The sequence below is a fragment of the Simochromis diagramma genome, unplaced genomic scaffold, assembly GCF_900408965.1.
Source record: "Simochromis diagramma unplaced genomic scaffold, fSimDia1.1 OVJJ01000361.1, whole genome shotgun sequence".
Lineage (NCBI taxonomy): Eukaryota > Metazoa > Chordata > Actinopteri > Cichliformes > Cichlidae > Simochromis > Simochromis diagramma.
In genome coordinates, this window is record NW_024386860.1 from 15,276,824 (window position 1) to 15,294,160 (window position 17,337).

The window sequence follows — 17,337 nt, forward strand, 5'->3', positions numbered from 1 at the left end:
GAGTAAAGTAAAAGTAAATGGAGCGAGCTGGAGATGGAAGCATGGGAAGGAGAATACGATCAAATAAAGCAGTGACAGCGGGGGAAACCAGAAGTGAGAAAGCGCAGGAGAGGGAGAGGCTTGGTTGACACATAAAACAAAGATGAGACAACTACAGAGAGCGAAAGAGGCATTTGTGGAGAAGAAGCTGTTGCTGGAAAATGCAGATACACACCTCGGAGAGAGAAAAGAAAGAAGCGCAGGGATTTAGCTCGTGGAGGGGCCAGAGAGGAGAAGGAGGAGGAAGATAAGAGGAGGAGGAGGAGGGAAGGGAAGCGCTAAAGAGGAGGGGAGGGGACGAAAGAGGCAAGGGAGGACCAGTACGAGGAGAGAGGGAGAGAGAGGCAGATACGGAGGTCCACAGACAGCAGCGGCGTGCAGAGTGCAGCATGCAGACTGGCCACTGACGCTGCTGTTGGATTGAACACACATGCGGACACACACACACCCCTGAGGAGTGTATGAGACATGCCCAGGCTGCTGTCCATGGACACACACACACTGGCAGGGCACCAGAGAGGAAATACAGCAAACCCCCGAGCCTGAGGAGCTATGGAGAGCAGCATGTTCTTTGGTGAGTGTCTATATTTATGTGTGGTTGTGGAGTGTTTACACAGAGCACCTCCTCATCGTGTGTGAGAATCAGTGCAAAGTCCTTCCTTTAAAAGCATGGGAGTAAAAGCACAGGTTTCCTTTGCAGGAAAAGAGCGTGAAGTTACAAACCTAAGAGACCTCTTTTTGTCTGCGTGTGTGTTTTCGCTGCTTTATCACAGTCAAATGCAGAGTGAAAGTGCACATTTTCTCCTCTCCAAAATGTAAATATGTTACAACCTGCCTGTTACTTGTTCTGGAAACTAAAAAAAGGCGGCTAGGGGAGCTGCTCGCTGGAAGCGTGAAGTTGCTCACGGAGGGCTCCTAAAAATGTTGAATGAACCTGCTCATCAGGTAAACGCCTTCCTAAAGCTCATGTATGAGTTTATTGGACTCAATCCTGGGTGGCTGAGAATCCAAGCTTTGGATTTCATTGTGGATGTTTAACCAGCTGACACTCTGGAGGAATCTAAATAAGACTGGAGTCTCCTGGCTTGGGTGCAACTTGATATTCAGTGTAGGTTAGTTAAAGAAATTGACGAAAGGCCCCTTCCATTAGTTTTTATGGAGAAGACTGAAGGAGGCTTTGGAAGACTTAATGCGCGAGCGACTTCAAGTCAAGTGCTCTTCTCACGGCTGGCTTACAGTCACATCGGAGGAATAATTACACAGGGATCCGGAGTTCTAAGGGGGCGATTTGTTAAATGAAATACTTTTCTCTATTCAAGGGATTAAAGCGATCTGAAGTTACAGACCGTGGCTTGTAAGCATCAGAAGGATTTTCTCTTGTTATGCCATACACAGAGGAGGAGGAGGAGCGAGGGAGGGAGGGAGGGAGGAAAGGAGAGCTGGAAGCTTATAAATGAATAAGCTGTCAGGTGTAGAGACAGCTTGAGCTCTTTGAGATCCACAGTCGATGTCGGTCAGGTGTGAAACTGCTGGATAGCGAAGAAAAAAATAAAGGTAGTGCAGATCGGGCTGGATGAGTGGGTTTCAAGTTTGGGCCCGTTTAACCCAAAATCATAAGAAGTGAAAGTGAAAACGCCAAGAAGAACTCAGAGGTTTCGTCAGAAGGTCACGCTTGTTTTCTTTTCATTCTCATCAGGTGGAATACTAAGAGCCACTGCTCAGTGTAAAACAAATGAAAGGGTAAAGGTCACTGCATACTGGGTGTGCATCGCTTTAGCATTTATGAACGCAATCCTGAGTGCACTGTATGGGGAAAATGGATGGTATCTCTTACAAGATTAATAATGCTGTTTGTACTCTCGCTCTGCATTGCTGCAGTTTTAACTGGAGCTTGTTTTCCATTGAGGTGATTAATATCAAGTGACTTATGCTGACCTCTTCGAAACAAGATTCCAGTAGTGTAGGAATAAAAATAAACAGAGCAGAAACAAACGCTAATCTCTCATACATCACAATCAGTAAATGAACTCTGAGCGAGGTAATAGGTGCTGAGTGTGGGCTGCAATCATACAAGCTATTAGCGCTGTTGAGTCAGAGGCCCAGAAGATATCTAGCCGGTGTGTTTGCCACTGTGGTCGGCGTTTAGCCTCACATAAACATCTTTTTGGTTAACCTCAGATTACAGAGTGCATGGGAAGTGATTGTTGGAGCCAATTCATAGACAGCTGTGTTTATCAGTGGGCTAAACTCATGACAACTACAGTATGCTAATCTGAAGGGACTAGAGGTAGCATGTGTTATGTAGCTGGAAGCCAGATTTATGCCACACGCCACTGAGATTTATGAAATTTCAAGAGTAGAGAGTTTATCCTGTAAAGGTTAATTGGAAAATGGGTGAACGTGTAGCTTTCAAAAAGTAAGAATGTTCTAAATCTACCCTTTGTACTCACTTTGTTCATTTTAATGGGGGTGAAATGATTTTATGCTGCGTGCTTGAAGGGAATTGCTGATCTCACAGCATGTTAAGGGTCACAGAATACAATCAGGAAACTCCGCAAAAACACAAAAGTGTTAATCACATCTGGAACATCATCAGCATATGAATGAGTTTTTAGGGGAATTCAGATTTATCTAATAATTGGATTTATATTTGCTGAGAGAACTAGATGGCCGCGCGAGAGCAAGCTTGTTATTTTGAGACTCTCTGGCAGCGCTGGCTCTCGGTCTCTCGGGCTCTGGGCAGATCTTATCGGAGGAACTGCCAGGTTCAGGACAGTAAGAGGAGGCAGAAGGTGGAGGAGAGCGAGCACGAGATGATTCATTATTAATGCCAGTCGGCGTCCTCCAGACATCATTTTTACTCTCTCCCTCTCTCGACATAGTGCCGCAGGAGTAAAAAAAGCTTGAGCCCCAGATACGCGAATCCTTCAGGAAGGGCAATGTAGAGGACAGTCAGAGTCTGATGCACAGTACGATACAGTAACCACACAAACACACACATCTCGTTCAATGAGCTGCTCTTAACATCTCATACTGTGTGTGCAGCCACACGGTCTCAAAAGGAATGGATAAGCAAAGGCCGGTGGGTGAAAACTTGAATCTATTCCGATCTTGTTTCCAGAAGTCAGATCTCATCTCAGCTCTACATCCTTACGCTTGTGGGCCAAGCGGGCAAAAAAGCTTCTTCAAAAGCCCGAGGTTGAATGCGTATCAGCTCGATTGTGCCTAATTTGATTCATTAGAATTATGTTTTAATAAAATAAGCCCTAAAGCATGCCTTCAGCTAACATTAAAATGTTATCAAGTTGCATTATGCTGATGTGTTTGCATGTCCTGCAGACACAGAGCATCATTAGCACTGGATTGCTCTCATGATGTGGGGAAAAAATGACAGCTGTGCTAATATTTTTCTTTTAGCTCAGCTTTGGGCACCGCCTTACTCTTGAGCGACATCTTTGGGTTTTTTAATTGTTATGTTCCCGTACAAATCGCTGACTTTGTCTGGTTGGATTTTGGCACTGGGCAGCATCGAGTGTGTTTATCATGGCCTTCTGTGGTGAACACAACTGTCTGTTGTGGCTGGAAATGATTTGATGAGACCCAGTGAATCCAAACAGTAAAGCATTGGGTAAAAACAATGAACACTTTGTTGAGCTCGAGGAAGCAGGGTCAAGTGCCAAATCTCTATGAGATTATCACTATACAGTAAGCGATACTTATCCATTTACATACAGTTAATTTAAAATAAAAATTAGAAAAGAGCGTAGTTCTTGGATTCAGTTTTTCTGGAAAAAAATCCAAGTCCAATGGCTGTACTGGGATTTCAGCTACATTCACATGTAAAATGATCTCTCATGCATAAGATAAGATAGCCGTTATTTGTCTCATAGACCAGAATAAATAAATAATAAAACATAGGAATAAAAAAAAATCTCAGTAATAAGCAGGAGCTGCTGTAACAGGCTGCCACTCCCCCGGCGCCAGATGTTGAAGCAACACTGAGAGAGCAAGAAGTGGCAAAGGATGAACAGCGGCTAAATCAAGTGATAGAGATACTAAATTAACAACAATCAAGTGAACTGAAGCGTGACGGTCACTGCTGAGAGCGAGAGCGATGTCAGGTGGACAAGCTGAGAAAGCTAAACGTTTCCATTTTAATATCGCAAAATCACCAATAGTTGGGTACAAATAAAGAAAGTAGTATTGGTCTAATTAAAGAAAAAATTGCACAGAAACACTGTAAATGAAGCCTATTATCAGATCTTTGCTGAGACTTCATTTAAGCAACGATTGCATCTTATTTCATATTTTATTTGATTGATTTCATTGGTTTCACATTTTGCAGAGGGAGACAGTAAGCTCTCTTTGCAGTTTTCTGTGTGGCATCAAGTACAAATTTGCGGTTACATTTCATAAACAAACATTTTGCAACCTTAACAACTCATAAATCTTACATTTAGCTCTCGCATACTTGGTGCCATTGCCTGCACGAGAAGCTCACAGAGAGGTCTTCATTCAGCTCCAGCACTTTCCGCACTATGTAAACAGATCAGTACCAGAGAGATTGTTTGGAGGCCACTGTCCTGACACATAACCAGGCTTCTTATTCCAGTGACCTTTACTGTTCTGTGTGTTTGGCTTTTGCTTGTTTACTTTAGTTGTGATGATTTCAGCAGATAATCCTGACAGAAAAATAGACGACTAGGCCCGGCAAAGTTCGTCATTTCTGACTTGCAGGCTTTTCAGTATTCAATATAATGTGACCCGATGACCTTTCAGAGTGGCTCCGGAGAGAGACTTGATGCAAAGTAGATGACACCATCACCTGGATTTACTCAGTCACTAAGTCAGGCACACAGAAGTTCTCTGACATGCATGAAACATGTATCCCATTTGTGCTTTTACAGCCTCCTGTACCTGACTTTTTCTGTCACTGTGTTAAAGTATCATGAAAGGAGTATGGTGCTCAGTAGCTGGGGTCAAAGTTTACTTTCCTTGTTGCCTTTTATGGTGACCTTTTGCTGGTGGTGACAGAAGATCAGGTTTAATACAGGCATGTTTACATGTGTTTGAGCATGTTGGCCAGGTTGCGATTGTTGCATTACCTTTTACCTTTTTACACCTCAGGCTTAGGAAATTATGGAAGACCTTAATTCTTTACTCACCTAGCTCTTTAGATTACTAGCCATACAAGTCGCATTGATCTACAATATGTGTGGGAATAAGGCTGGAAACCAATCCAATGCTGTGGACCAGATAAAAAGTTTATTTAATTTATTGGCATGAAATTTTGCACATAAAAACCCCAGGGATTTGTCCAGTGACCTTGGTGATCCTGTGACTGTTCATATTGCACCACAGTGAGAAATATCTCAGAATAATTGCATCAGTTCCTGTAAAATTTTACAGATATTCAACAGCGGGACAAGTACTCATGTCTGATTCTCTAAAATCACCATACACACACGTTAAAGACGTTTTACATTTACATGTAAAGTGAGCTCTCAGAGAGCAGCAGGAGGTCTCTACTTTTTATGTCTCACTCTGTGCACCGCTGCTCTCTGTCACTCGCTCCACCCCATGAGCACATCAGACGGGGAGAGAGCGAGAGCGCATCGTTACTGTGCCCGGAGAGCATGATGATGTGCAGCTTTAGAGCTGTTGCTAGGCCTTGTTTGAAAAGACGTGATCTGCCAAAGGTGTATGAAAAAGTGACGAAATCTTGTGACAAAGTTGCTAAGACAACAACAAACAGGTGAAGTGAAGCCTGATTATTACTGCTGTGAACCAGATGGATGTCAGGTGAAGAAGCTGAGAGAGTTTTTACAATTTAAAAAGTATTGAGGAGACTGTTGTGATTTATAAAAGTAAAACTGAATTGAATTGAACTGAATCTGGTCAACCAGTTGAGGCTGAGGAGAGGGGTAATAATGATAATAAAAACCAGTAGAATACTAGAGGTTGTCGGCAAAAAATAAAACAGAATAAATTTAAGAAAACTAAAGAGATTGAAAAATACTGCATGAAAAATAAATATTGTTTTTATTGTGAGGCATGTGAATAGTGTGGTTTATTTATAAGCAACAGATTCTATCTCGAATGGTGGAAAGAAAGCTAAGTACAGTTACTCACCTTTGAAAGTATTTCGCTTTTATCCATTTCAGTCATTTTTTTTCCCCTTCAACATTTAAGGTCGAGTAATAGAAGGCAGTGCCACTGATTTAATTTCACAACAGTGAATAAAGCTACAGTTCAAAATATTAAAGCTGTTACTCTTAATTAAGTACTAATAATTCAAAATTCTTGAGCTATAAAACACTCTAAAAGTGACCACTTACGAAAGGCTTTTAATGGAGATGTTTTATGTGTCTCGAAATAAAATTGCTATTTTTTTCCCACTAATAACTGTGTCAATAAAATAGCACAACTTTATTGTGATTTCCTGTTCAGTGATGGAACAAATCAGTTACTTGTATATAAAAAAAAAACATCTCAGACTTCAACAATGGTGGGAAGTCAGATTTCATATCCTATCACTCAGCAAACCAAATGTGACCCTATCAAAAAAATTCAGTTTGTCACTCCTCATCTCACTGCAGACTAATCCGACACATCATTCCCGGTGTCTTTGAGCGGGCTGTTTTGACTGTGCGCGTCGAGCTGATGAATGGTGGATTTTGGCTGAGAGAGAGGTGAAGCGAGCCTGCAGGCTGACGTCAGGCCGGCATGTTGAGAGATGGCACGGTTGAATGATCCCTACAGAAGGACATGGTTTGTTAAAGTTGGGACTACGACGTGCCTCCACATGAGAGACAGCATGCGCTCTTTTTTCCAACAGATGGCAGCGCTCCGGCAACTGGAGGGAAAAGACAGAAGACAGAATGGGAGAAGGGGGGACAAATTGTGGGTATTTTTCCCCCTCTTCTCCTCTCATCTTTATGACTTTTGCTTTTTATTTACCCCTAACCACTGCCTGGGGACTGAAACGTGGCAAAACTTGTTTTTATTTGTCTCAAGACAGTGGTTTGATATCGTATCTGCCAGCGCTTTAGAGCCACGCTGGCCCGGAGTTCCACTGTTGTTAAATGTGCAGTGATTTAAAAAAAATCATCCCTCTGGTTTTCATTATAGCTTTACGGAATAGCTTCTTTAATTCCTAATGTTTTGGAAGCTTGTGACTGTTTTTTCTGCTCTTTTTCGTTTGGTCCTGGCCGTACTGAATATCAGTCCTGTGCTGTTTCTAATTGGTGGTTTTAAAAGCACTCTGCTGGCGTGGCGTGCTCACATGACAATAAAAATGAAATATTTACTTTTGTTTTTCCTAGAGATGTGTGGGCCAGACCTCACTTGCCATTGACTGATTGAAACATTGTGCGCGCTGCAGTCATTCCACGTCAGCTATTTGTGGTGACGATTTCAGAACGAGAACATCTGTTTTGAAGAGATAAACATCATTGCAGAATCACACGGCGGTTATCTGCATATAAAGCTTGCTCTCGGTAGACAGTTTGGGTCTTATTGTGATTACAAGAAGGAAGTGAATTCAGAGAATTCACAACACTGCAACCTGAATGAGTAAAGTGAAACACTGAAACGACTCACAGAGTGTTCTCTTAACTGTGTAGTAACGCACATTAATGACTGCACTTGCAAGATTAGAGTAAGTAAAACAGTTAGAATGAACCCTTCCATAATGATATAACTTGTAATGGTTATTGGCGAATTGTCGATATGATATTGATCATGGAGGTGAGTTCTTGACTCTGAAATCAACAGCCATATACCTAATGGTGAGTTTCCACAGGATCCATCATTTCCATGTTGAGTTTATTATCTGTGCAACTAGCTGAGCAATTGTGGTGCAGCTGCATTTTATTTCTGAACAATAGAGCAAAGAGTTGCATAATGTTGAGGTTTAAACTACTTGACTTGCCTCTGAGAGCTACATAACTTCAAGATCAGCATGGATTATTTCTCATGGTGAAGATTTTCAAGAACACTTTCTTTGCAGTGACAAAGAAAATCTGTGAAACAGCCATGGTGTTTGTTTAAGTTTGAATTTCAGGAGCAGAAAGTCTATCAGATGTATTCATCCAGTCAGGTGCAATTGTAGAAGAGGCTGTAGGGCATGGCGAGTACCTGTCAGTTATATGACGTTAAACTATTTAGTGGCTCATTGAGCAAGCATCCAGGGAGCCTGACCCCTCTTGTGCAAAAACGGCTGGGACAGTAGTAACAGTTTCATTAGCTTTGGCTGAAGAAAAAGAAAAATGCTGACTTAAGATTTAAAACAAAGTGATACAGAGAAGGATGATGTATATATTTAAAACTGAATGTGTGCCATGAATGACGGACCTCACATAGTTCGTTCTTTTTTTATTCTGGTTGCTGTTCCTCTAACACACGGCCACAGCTTTTCAGCTGCATCCACACACAACAACAACAGCAACCCCAACCTCAGGTCCCTGCACGTTTTATACAAGGGAGGCGTGGTGAGCTGATGGAGCTCCGGTGTGTCAGCCTCCCCTGCAGCCGTGCAACAAACCACGCCCTGCCAAAGAATGAAATTGTAAATCTTATTAGTTTGTTTTCCTTTAAAAAATTGTTCAGTCTTCACTATTGACAATATATGAAATCCAACAGCGATGTTGGATTTCTTTACCTAGACGATACCATATTTAGATGAGAAGGTGGAGTTCTACTGTAAGTCATCATCATTCCCAGGCGTTGGTTACAGATCTCTGTGTTGAGCAACCAACCAACAGAAACAGCCACAGCCCTAACTTTAAAGTTTATCAGCATTTAGATGGATAAGTTCTAAAAACAAACTTTCCTACGAACTCCTGGTACACTTTCTCGTTTCGGTCGTTCTGTCTAGCTCTCTCTGGATTCTGTCGTTAGCCGCCAAACACAAAAGTTTCTGCACCTCATTGCTGGACCACAGTTTTTATTTGTGTGTAGGCTTTTCAGTTAGTGACAGTTTTCAAAAATGATTCTTGTGAAGGAGTTCCTCTCATGACCCCATCCAGTGTTGTCACTCCCTGGAGAATTAGTGCAGTCTGTTGATTTTTGGCTCAAATCAGCTCACTTGGAAACGCTGCCAAAAGGGTACTAAAAAGTACCTGGTACCAGGTAGTACAACCTAATGGAAAACCCTATAAACCAAGGGTAAGTTGAGTCAAGTCGAGTCCATTACATGCTAGTGGAAAATAGGCTATAGAGTACCAGGCTCAAAACATCTTTTGCCTCAATAGCTATCAGAAGAACCGCACTGTTTAGAACTTTTGGACTGTCTTCATTTCCCCCCCCGGAGGTTAAAGCACAGAACAGCAGCACAGAACAGCAGAAGACTTTCATATTCTTCTTCAGTTGAGATGTGATTAAAAGTTCCAGAAGAAGGTTGCAATTGGACCTGAAGTTGAAACAATGTAATCACAGTTCAGTGTTAAAATATAAAAATCCTCAAAACTGGAGAGAGGAAATTAGATTATGATGAGTTTGCACTACAATAATAAAACCATTGCTAGATAATGATGAAAAAAATTACTTTGAAATAATGGAAATCCCCCAAAGGGCATCAAGGTTTTTCCAGCTTTAAAACATTAAAACCAACCCAAGTGGAGATTTGGGGGGATTTCCATGCCATCAGATGAATTACAATGTATTTCACAAGCTGCCAAAAATACTTTTTTACTTCTGGCATTAATTTAAGTTCAATCAATTTTCACTGTACGCTCTGGAGCCAATGTCAGGAATGTCTTGTCTTGGCAGTTGTGGTGGCTGAGGTGCTTAAGTGGTAGATTAAGTGATTTGTACAAAACGAAAGCAGGGGCATCATGATGTCGTAGACCTGAATAAAACAAGCACTGAAGGTTAATTTAAATGTACGCTTCCAGATTTCGGCTTGTGCATCTTGCCCTGTTGCTGTCTGTAGTTCATCATGTTGCCTTTGCTCTCCCTCCTGCAGGTAACACATGTCAAAATGGCCTCATGCCTGCATTGGTGCGTCCCACCCTGCCTGCTGTCCAGACCTCGCTGGCCATGAAGCAGTTTCTACCTATTCCTTTGGATACAGCCTCAGCGGTCAGCCTCTTTCCAGGATTCAACACAGTGAGTGTCATCCTTATCTCCTTGTGTCATGTGATCGGCTTGCTGGTTTTCAGATTCTCTCTGACTCCTGCTAAGGTCACAGTGAAGGACACCCTCTGTGATCTCAGCAGCAGAGACAGATTTTGTATTTCAGTGGTGTTTTTGCCATATTTGTCAGCATGTTTGTTTAAGCTGTTATTACTGCCTCAAAAAAATACAATGAGGAGCTTTTAGCTTTGAGGCAATAAGGTTCAACCTTTTTTTCCACGTCTTTTTATCAAACACTCTTTCACACAGTTGCACATAAACCATTTAATTAGGATGATTCTTTCAAAGCTTAAATGTGAGTTTGAAAGGGAAGGAGTATGTGTAATGTGGCTGACACTTCTCTGAAAAGGCCTATGTCTGTCTATGGATTAATGAATGCTTTCTTATGAAAACATTTAGATAGAAGCCATTTACGTTGATCTCCAACCATTTCGTTGCATATCTATTATAGAACCACACATTTTGTCTTTTCTCAGTGCACCACTAATGTGTTTCTGCATTTCTGTATGTGTGATTATTGTGATTATTGTGCACTTACTCTGCTAAGAGTTAACCTAATCTGTTTTATCTTTATGTGATTTATAGACAGCTCTGCCTTTAAGCTCCAAGTTCAAAACTCATAAAAACAGAGGTTACTTCTCTTGGAAGAATTTGTCTGCAGAGGACAACTCATCTCCTTGTTAACATTCACATCTGTTTTTATTTTTAATCCAGACGCAGACGACGATGTAGCTTACTGTAGAAAACTGTAGCTTACTGTAGAAAATGCTGAAAACTAGTGTTCATCCAAGCAGTGTAAAATGGCACAATCCAAAATGTGTCTTCAAAACCGGCCATTATTTCTTTTAAAAATATGGCTTCTTAAGTATTTCTTAGAGCACAGTGAGCCTGCACAAGCATGCTTCAAGATGCACTCATAATGGTAGCAAAGGTCCGGCTGCAGAAATGTTGCAAATAATTTGGCTTCATTTTATGTGTCTGTCTTTGTCCAAATAGTTTGCTGATAATCACCAAGATGTTTCCTGGAAAGAACTGTGTAGTTCGCTATTAATTATAGGAAAACAGACGGAGTGTTGAGAGGTTACTTTTTCAGACTTGTATTTGTGAGTAATTGCTGTCAGATCGAGAGTCAATGCGCAGCTGGTCAGCTGAACATCAAAAACTGTTAAATTTGTTTAGAAGTAGACAAACATGAAATTTCTCTCTAATTAGTAACTTCTTACAGAATCACTCGCAGAAAACTTCAGAGAAAATATTAAGACTTTACACTCAAAGTGTTTCCAATTGTTTTTCACATTGTCCATTTTTCACTGTGTTTGGCTCACATTCTTTCTTTGTTGTTCTTAATCAGTGCTGGCTACATCCATAACACCCCTTTGAAAGCTTCTAAAACTTCAAAGCATCTAACATTTTTGACCAATGTTATATACTTGTAGACTTGTATACTGTACCTCTTTTCCAAGAAATGTTTTCAACAGTGATGAAAACAAGACAAATCTGTACTTTGATTCACTGTATGGTTTGCAGCATTATTTTGAAGCCAGATAACAGTGGTGGGTTGCAACACAACTGAAATACCACAAATTGTTACGTAGATATGTATGCATGTAGTGGACTTAATGCATAAGTTAATAGGAGCGATATAACCTGAGTATATGACAAAATCGCAAATAATTAAAATTTAAATCGAGCACCTCTTCTGTGAACATGATTTCTACTTGAGTCAAATACGGTTTTTAATTGCATAAGTGGTAAAAAACAAACAAACAAAAAAACAGTTCAGATCCCACAATGCAGCCTCATGGCAGTTTGTCAAACACTCACAACCAGGGTTTTAATAGTTTTGCAATTTTCATTAGTTTTTATTTTTATTTAGTTTTGACTTCAGATTTTCAATTTTATATCAGTTTTAATTAGTTTTTACCATTTGTTTGCTAGTTTAGTTTACTTTTTATTTTTTTGAAAATCCTTAGTTTCAGTTTAGTTTTGATTAGTTTCAGTTATAGTTTTAGTTGTGTTTGCAATAATTAAGTGTAACAAAATCCCAGTTTCATCATATCAGTCATGCTCTTCTGCTTATCCTTGGGTATGTTGCTATTCCAGCTACCATACCCTGCACAGGTCGCCTGTCTGTCGCAGGGCTAACACGCAGAGACAGACAACTCACATTCCCACCTATGGGTTCTTTAAATAAATAAATAAAGGCAGATGAACAACCATTGATACCAGGCAACTATAAAATGCATATCTTGGCCCCATTGAGACTATTAACTCTTGCAGCATTCGTAAGGTGTTTGTAATTTTGGTTCAAGTGAATTGATAAACTTTTTGAAGGCAATTGACTCACACAGTTATGTAGATATCCCCGTCCTGTTGTCTCGGGATGCATCACGCTGCCTTGCCTGGGGTTAGCTTCTGTTTTCTGGGGATGAGGGTTGAGTGTGCTCCCTTACCTTCCCAAGGTAAGCTAGGTTAGCCTTGATGTGTGAGCTTTTCGAGTGCACTTTAAGGTTTGTGGGATTTTTTTCCCTTTAGAAATGTCCCTCATAATTTGTCTCTTTCCACTACAAGACACTTGCTCTATCCAAAACACAGTCATATTCAAAGTAATCCCAAATTGGACTCTCATTCCAAAACCCTTCTTTAGCATTAGCTGCCTTTTGTTCTTTTATTTTGGCAAGATGATCCCACACTGCTTCAATAATATTGATGCCCGGGCTCTGGGGAGGCCAGTCCATGACTGATAGTCTTCCATTGTGTGCTTTTCTGTCTAGGTATGCTTTTACTTCACTGACAGTGTGTTTGGGATCATTGTCATGCTGAAAAATGAAGCTATTGCCAAATACTTTCCAGATGGTATTGCATTGTTGATACTTTTTTAATGTTCATAATTCAGTCGGTTTTGGCAAGATTTCCAAATCATGACAGGCCCTTCACCATGTTTTACAGATGCTATAGACACTTGCTGTTGATGACTTGAATGAAAAATTTGATTCATCATTCTATAAGATCTGTTGCCACAGATTTTTGGCCCAGTTCTTGTGTAACTTAGCATACCTCAACCTTTTCTCCCCATTTCTTTTCTTAAAAAACAGCTTCTTGACAGCCATCCTTCTTCTGAAACACTTTCTGATGATGCTTTGGTGAGCAGCAGATGGATCAGCTGCAGGGCCAGAAGCACCTCCTGGTCTTTGCTGGATTCTTTACGATTTCTTAAAGATGTGACTTTCACATACAGTTCATCTGCTGTAGTGTTTTTAGTCTTGCCACGTCGTTTGTCCTGTACCTGTTCCACAAATTTTATTAAGGACAGATACGAAGAGATGTTAAAATAAAGAATGAAGCCACTAATGTCCAAAGATAAACTTTGAAAGACCTTCAGAGAGCCTGGAGAACTATTGCAAGCTGCTTGGAGGCAAAATATAAAGACATGACAGCACAGTACTGTACATGACATTAATGTTTTCTAAAAAGTAGGAAAGAAAATCTAGATTTGGAAGCTGGAGGGTTGCTGGTGTGGTGAACCAATGTACTTTTAACACCAGATAACAAAGTTAAAACACAGTAGTTTCCACTTCCTTGTAAAGCTGTGGTTTCCCGGTTGCCAGGGTGACACATCCCTACAAACTATATACTGCAGACACAAAATGTACCTCATGACTCTAAATTGAAAAAAGTGGAGGAAAATGGATGAATGGATGGCAAAGCAATGCCGACTGTTACAAAAACATGTTATTTTGTCTCAGTAGCTCCATGGAGTTGTGGCGCTAACTAGCTGATACAACAGCGAACTCTGGCAAGAGCAATGGCAGAGGGCTCTACGTTTATTTAAATACTGAGTACTACACAAACCAAGTCACTATAGGAACTTACTGCCCCCCAGATTTGGTATACGTAATTCCCAGATACAGGCGATTTTACTTCCTGAGGGAGTTTTCTGTTCTTATCTACATTCTCACTCAAGCTAATGCTAAGCTAGCACAGACTTACATGGACTTCCACTATATCAGTTGTTGAGCCTTGGTCATACGTTTTTTCCCACCAGTTGCAAAACCTCACCAGGGGATCAAACACGCTTAGCAAATACAAAAATATTACAGATCCCTACAAAGCACTGCCTACCTCAACCACAGATAGTGACAGGTGGTCACTATTTCTGATGCCTGCATGTACACCTCAGAAACAAATCTGTCCCAGACCTGGAGTAAGGGTCTGTATCCACACGTGGCTCTTTGGAGAAGTTGCACATTGAATCTCATTGTACTGTGTACAGTGAAAATGAATCAGAATCAGAAGACTTTATTTATCCCCAAGGGGCAATTAACAAACAACAGAGCAGCATAACATTGACGATAAGGACAATAAGAACAGGCAATAAGAGTGAAATAATAAATACACAGAATATACAGTATATACATTTTTTAAATTACACAGTGAATACATTCATTTCAGTTAAATTCACAATCCTTTGGTAATGTCTCTCCTTTGTCACAAAAACAGCTTGTGTTGTTGCCCATACTTCTGATTGAAAGCGCCCCAGAGGCAGAAATTACGCACTGTGCCTTTAAACCAGCCTGTCTTTCACTTAGTTTGAAAGTGAAACACAGGCTCCTGATGTGAAAGGAAATGTGTAGCCTCTTGTTTTATGACAATGAATCTAGTAGCTCGTGTACAGACTTCCTACTATCTGCTAGGAATAATTCTTATCTGGATTATTATTACATCGACATAAGAAAATGCAAGAACAACTATTTCAACAATATATTGGTTCTGAAGTCAATTTTCAAGCAGAAATCCTGAAAACAAGTCATAATTTGAAATTCTATTATGATGTTAAACTGATTATCTCTGGGTTTAGGATCGCTATTCATCAGTAATGTTTTTTGTTGCGATTGTAGGTTTAGTTTTGACAAACTAAAGCACATCAAAACCTAAACACAATATATAATTTATGCCCAGGTACTCAAAGCACTTTCTAATTTCTTCAGTGATTGTTTTGCTGTATACCTATTCTCTATATTTATCTGTTAATACTTTTCCTTTACACCTCATCCTTTTAAACAGTAACAGTAGTAAACAGCTTTCTGGAATGCAGTGATAGCAAGTGGCTGCACAGACCTTATTAGATTTGTGACCTGTGAGGAGCCACCTTCTAAATGGAGCACTCACCCGATGTGCACTTACTGTAGCAGGATGTGTACACCCGTATGGATCTATTGATTTTTCTTTTTGAAAGTAGAAAGTAATTATGAGAAAAAAAAATGTGGCCTCACCAGCTCAAATCAACAAGGTCATCACAAAAATACATTGACTTCTGGAAGAAAAAAAACAAACTCAAATAGATAACCTATCCTAATTGCTTTCTTTTCTTTTTTCTCCTTGCTGCCCTTTTGAAACACTGGGATAGCTCAATTCAAAATGTGCTCAAACCAAAAGGGCTGAAATATGGAGCACAGCTGGATAAGAGTGAGGAAAAAAAACATGAAGGGTGAAAAAAGTGGGACATTACAGAGAAAAGCCCAGATAACCCATGGGAAGACAGATTGTTTCTGCAAGGAGAGTTTCATGAGAAAGTTCAGGAATACTGTGTCCCTTTACTCGCCCTGTCTAATCTGTATTTAACAGACTTGTCTGCAGATAATGAGTAATACACTGGGAAGCCTCCAAATGGTGGAAAGCTGATACTAGATTAACACAAAGTAATCACCTCTTGCACTCTGTCGCACAGACACACTAACACACACCATCTCAGTCTTTCAACCTTCTTCTTTTCTTTTGCGAGCTTTTGTTTCCCTCCTTGTCTCATGTTCTTTCAGACTTTGCTCTGAGCTCCTGATTTCTTAATCACCAGAAGAATGTGGTGCGCTTTTAAAAGTTCGAGCACAAGTAGAAAGTTCATGCATATACTGTTCTGCATGCTGTTGTTCTGCCTATACAATCCCTTTGTAGCGCTTTCAGCACCGGTGTAAGTTTGGATTCAAAGGTGCAACAAAGGAGCCTGTTTGCCAGCTCACAGGTCTGATCAGATTTCTTTATGTGTCACACAGCAGGTGGTGTGCTGAGTGGGAAGAGATATTTTTCAACTTATACAAACAGTGCTGGAAATATCAAAGAAGAAGAAGAAGGAAAATTCTGAATTCAAGTAGTTTCTAAAAGCACAAACACTTTTCTATGATGCTTGCCTTTAATTTTCTTGTGTTTACTGTGAAATTAGGAGTACAAAAACAACATTTCCGCCTAAAGTCATAGACTTTAAGTACTAAGCTGCACAAGTGGAAATTTAAAAAGAAGTAAATTACATAAGCAACTTTGTTAGGATTAACTAAGAAGTTGCTTCCCCCCTTCTGCACATGTACGATATGTCTTCACTCAAGCAGATTATTAGAGGAGCTCTGATTTTAATTGTGCACAGAAACCAAACAGCTGTTTGATTCGGTGGAGCAGATTTAGTGAGTTACGGATCAAGCTGAAGCTAGTTTCCATCTGTACTCCCACTGAAAGCAGACGCTTTATATCTGCCCAGATGAGGTCAGATCTTCTTATGTGCCACCGGGGCTCAATAAACATTTAAGCTCCCCTTTTCAAAAAAAAAAAAAAAAAGCCACATGATCCTATAGGTGATGATGACAGTTCTTCCATTAACGCACTGCAGCAGTAGGAACACACTCATTCTTGGTAGGATTTGTATTATTGGATGGATTGCGGTAGAGTAAAAAAAGAAATTGTGTAAGTGTTTGCATGTCCACACCTGCATGCAGAGGGAATAATACCAAAGTCTCTAGTTGGGGCTTTGTATATTCTTGTTCTGGGATGAGTGACACATTCAGGAAGTCCTTAGCCAGAGGGGAAGAAACAGCGTTTGTTTTCTCTCTCTCGTCTACTTTCTTTCCCCCCAGTGGGGCGCCTTGATACAATAAAATGTAACAGGAAATATGTGGCTTCAAGCCATAGAAGAAGACTTCATGCATGCAACTACATGTGCTCAGAAACGCACGGGGGAGAAATTCTATTAGGGCAAGTTTTCCGGTTCATAAGGAGCTTTAAGACACACACAGTGATGTTAGTAGTTCAGAAAAGGGTGAAAATGAGAATGTTGTTATGGTGTAATATATGGCACCTTACATAAGATTTTACTATACTATTCCCACTTGGGTAAAGCTG

The 17,337-nt window shown here is 40.3% G+C and overlaps 1 protein-coding gene across 1 annotated transcript in view; it reads left to right on the forward strand.

Annotated features, from left to right (window-relative positions):
* The first annotated feature begins 347 nt into the window (after positions 1 to 347).
* Positions 348 to 17,337, forward strand: part of znf385d (zinc finger protein 385D) — a 92,426-nt gene continuing 75,436 nt past the window's right edge. The window contains exons 1-2 of the mRNA XM_040030747.1: positions 348 to 613; positions 10,007 to 10,149. Of these exons, the coding sequence (XP_039886681.1) occupies positions 592 to 613; positions 10,007 to 10,149 (165 nt within the window). The 5' untranslated portion in view covers positions 348 to 591. The remainder of the gene's footprint in view (positions 614 to 10,006; positions 10,150 to 17,337) is intronic.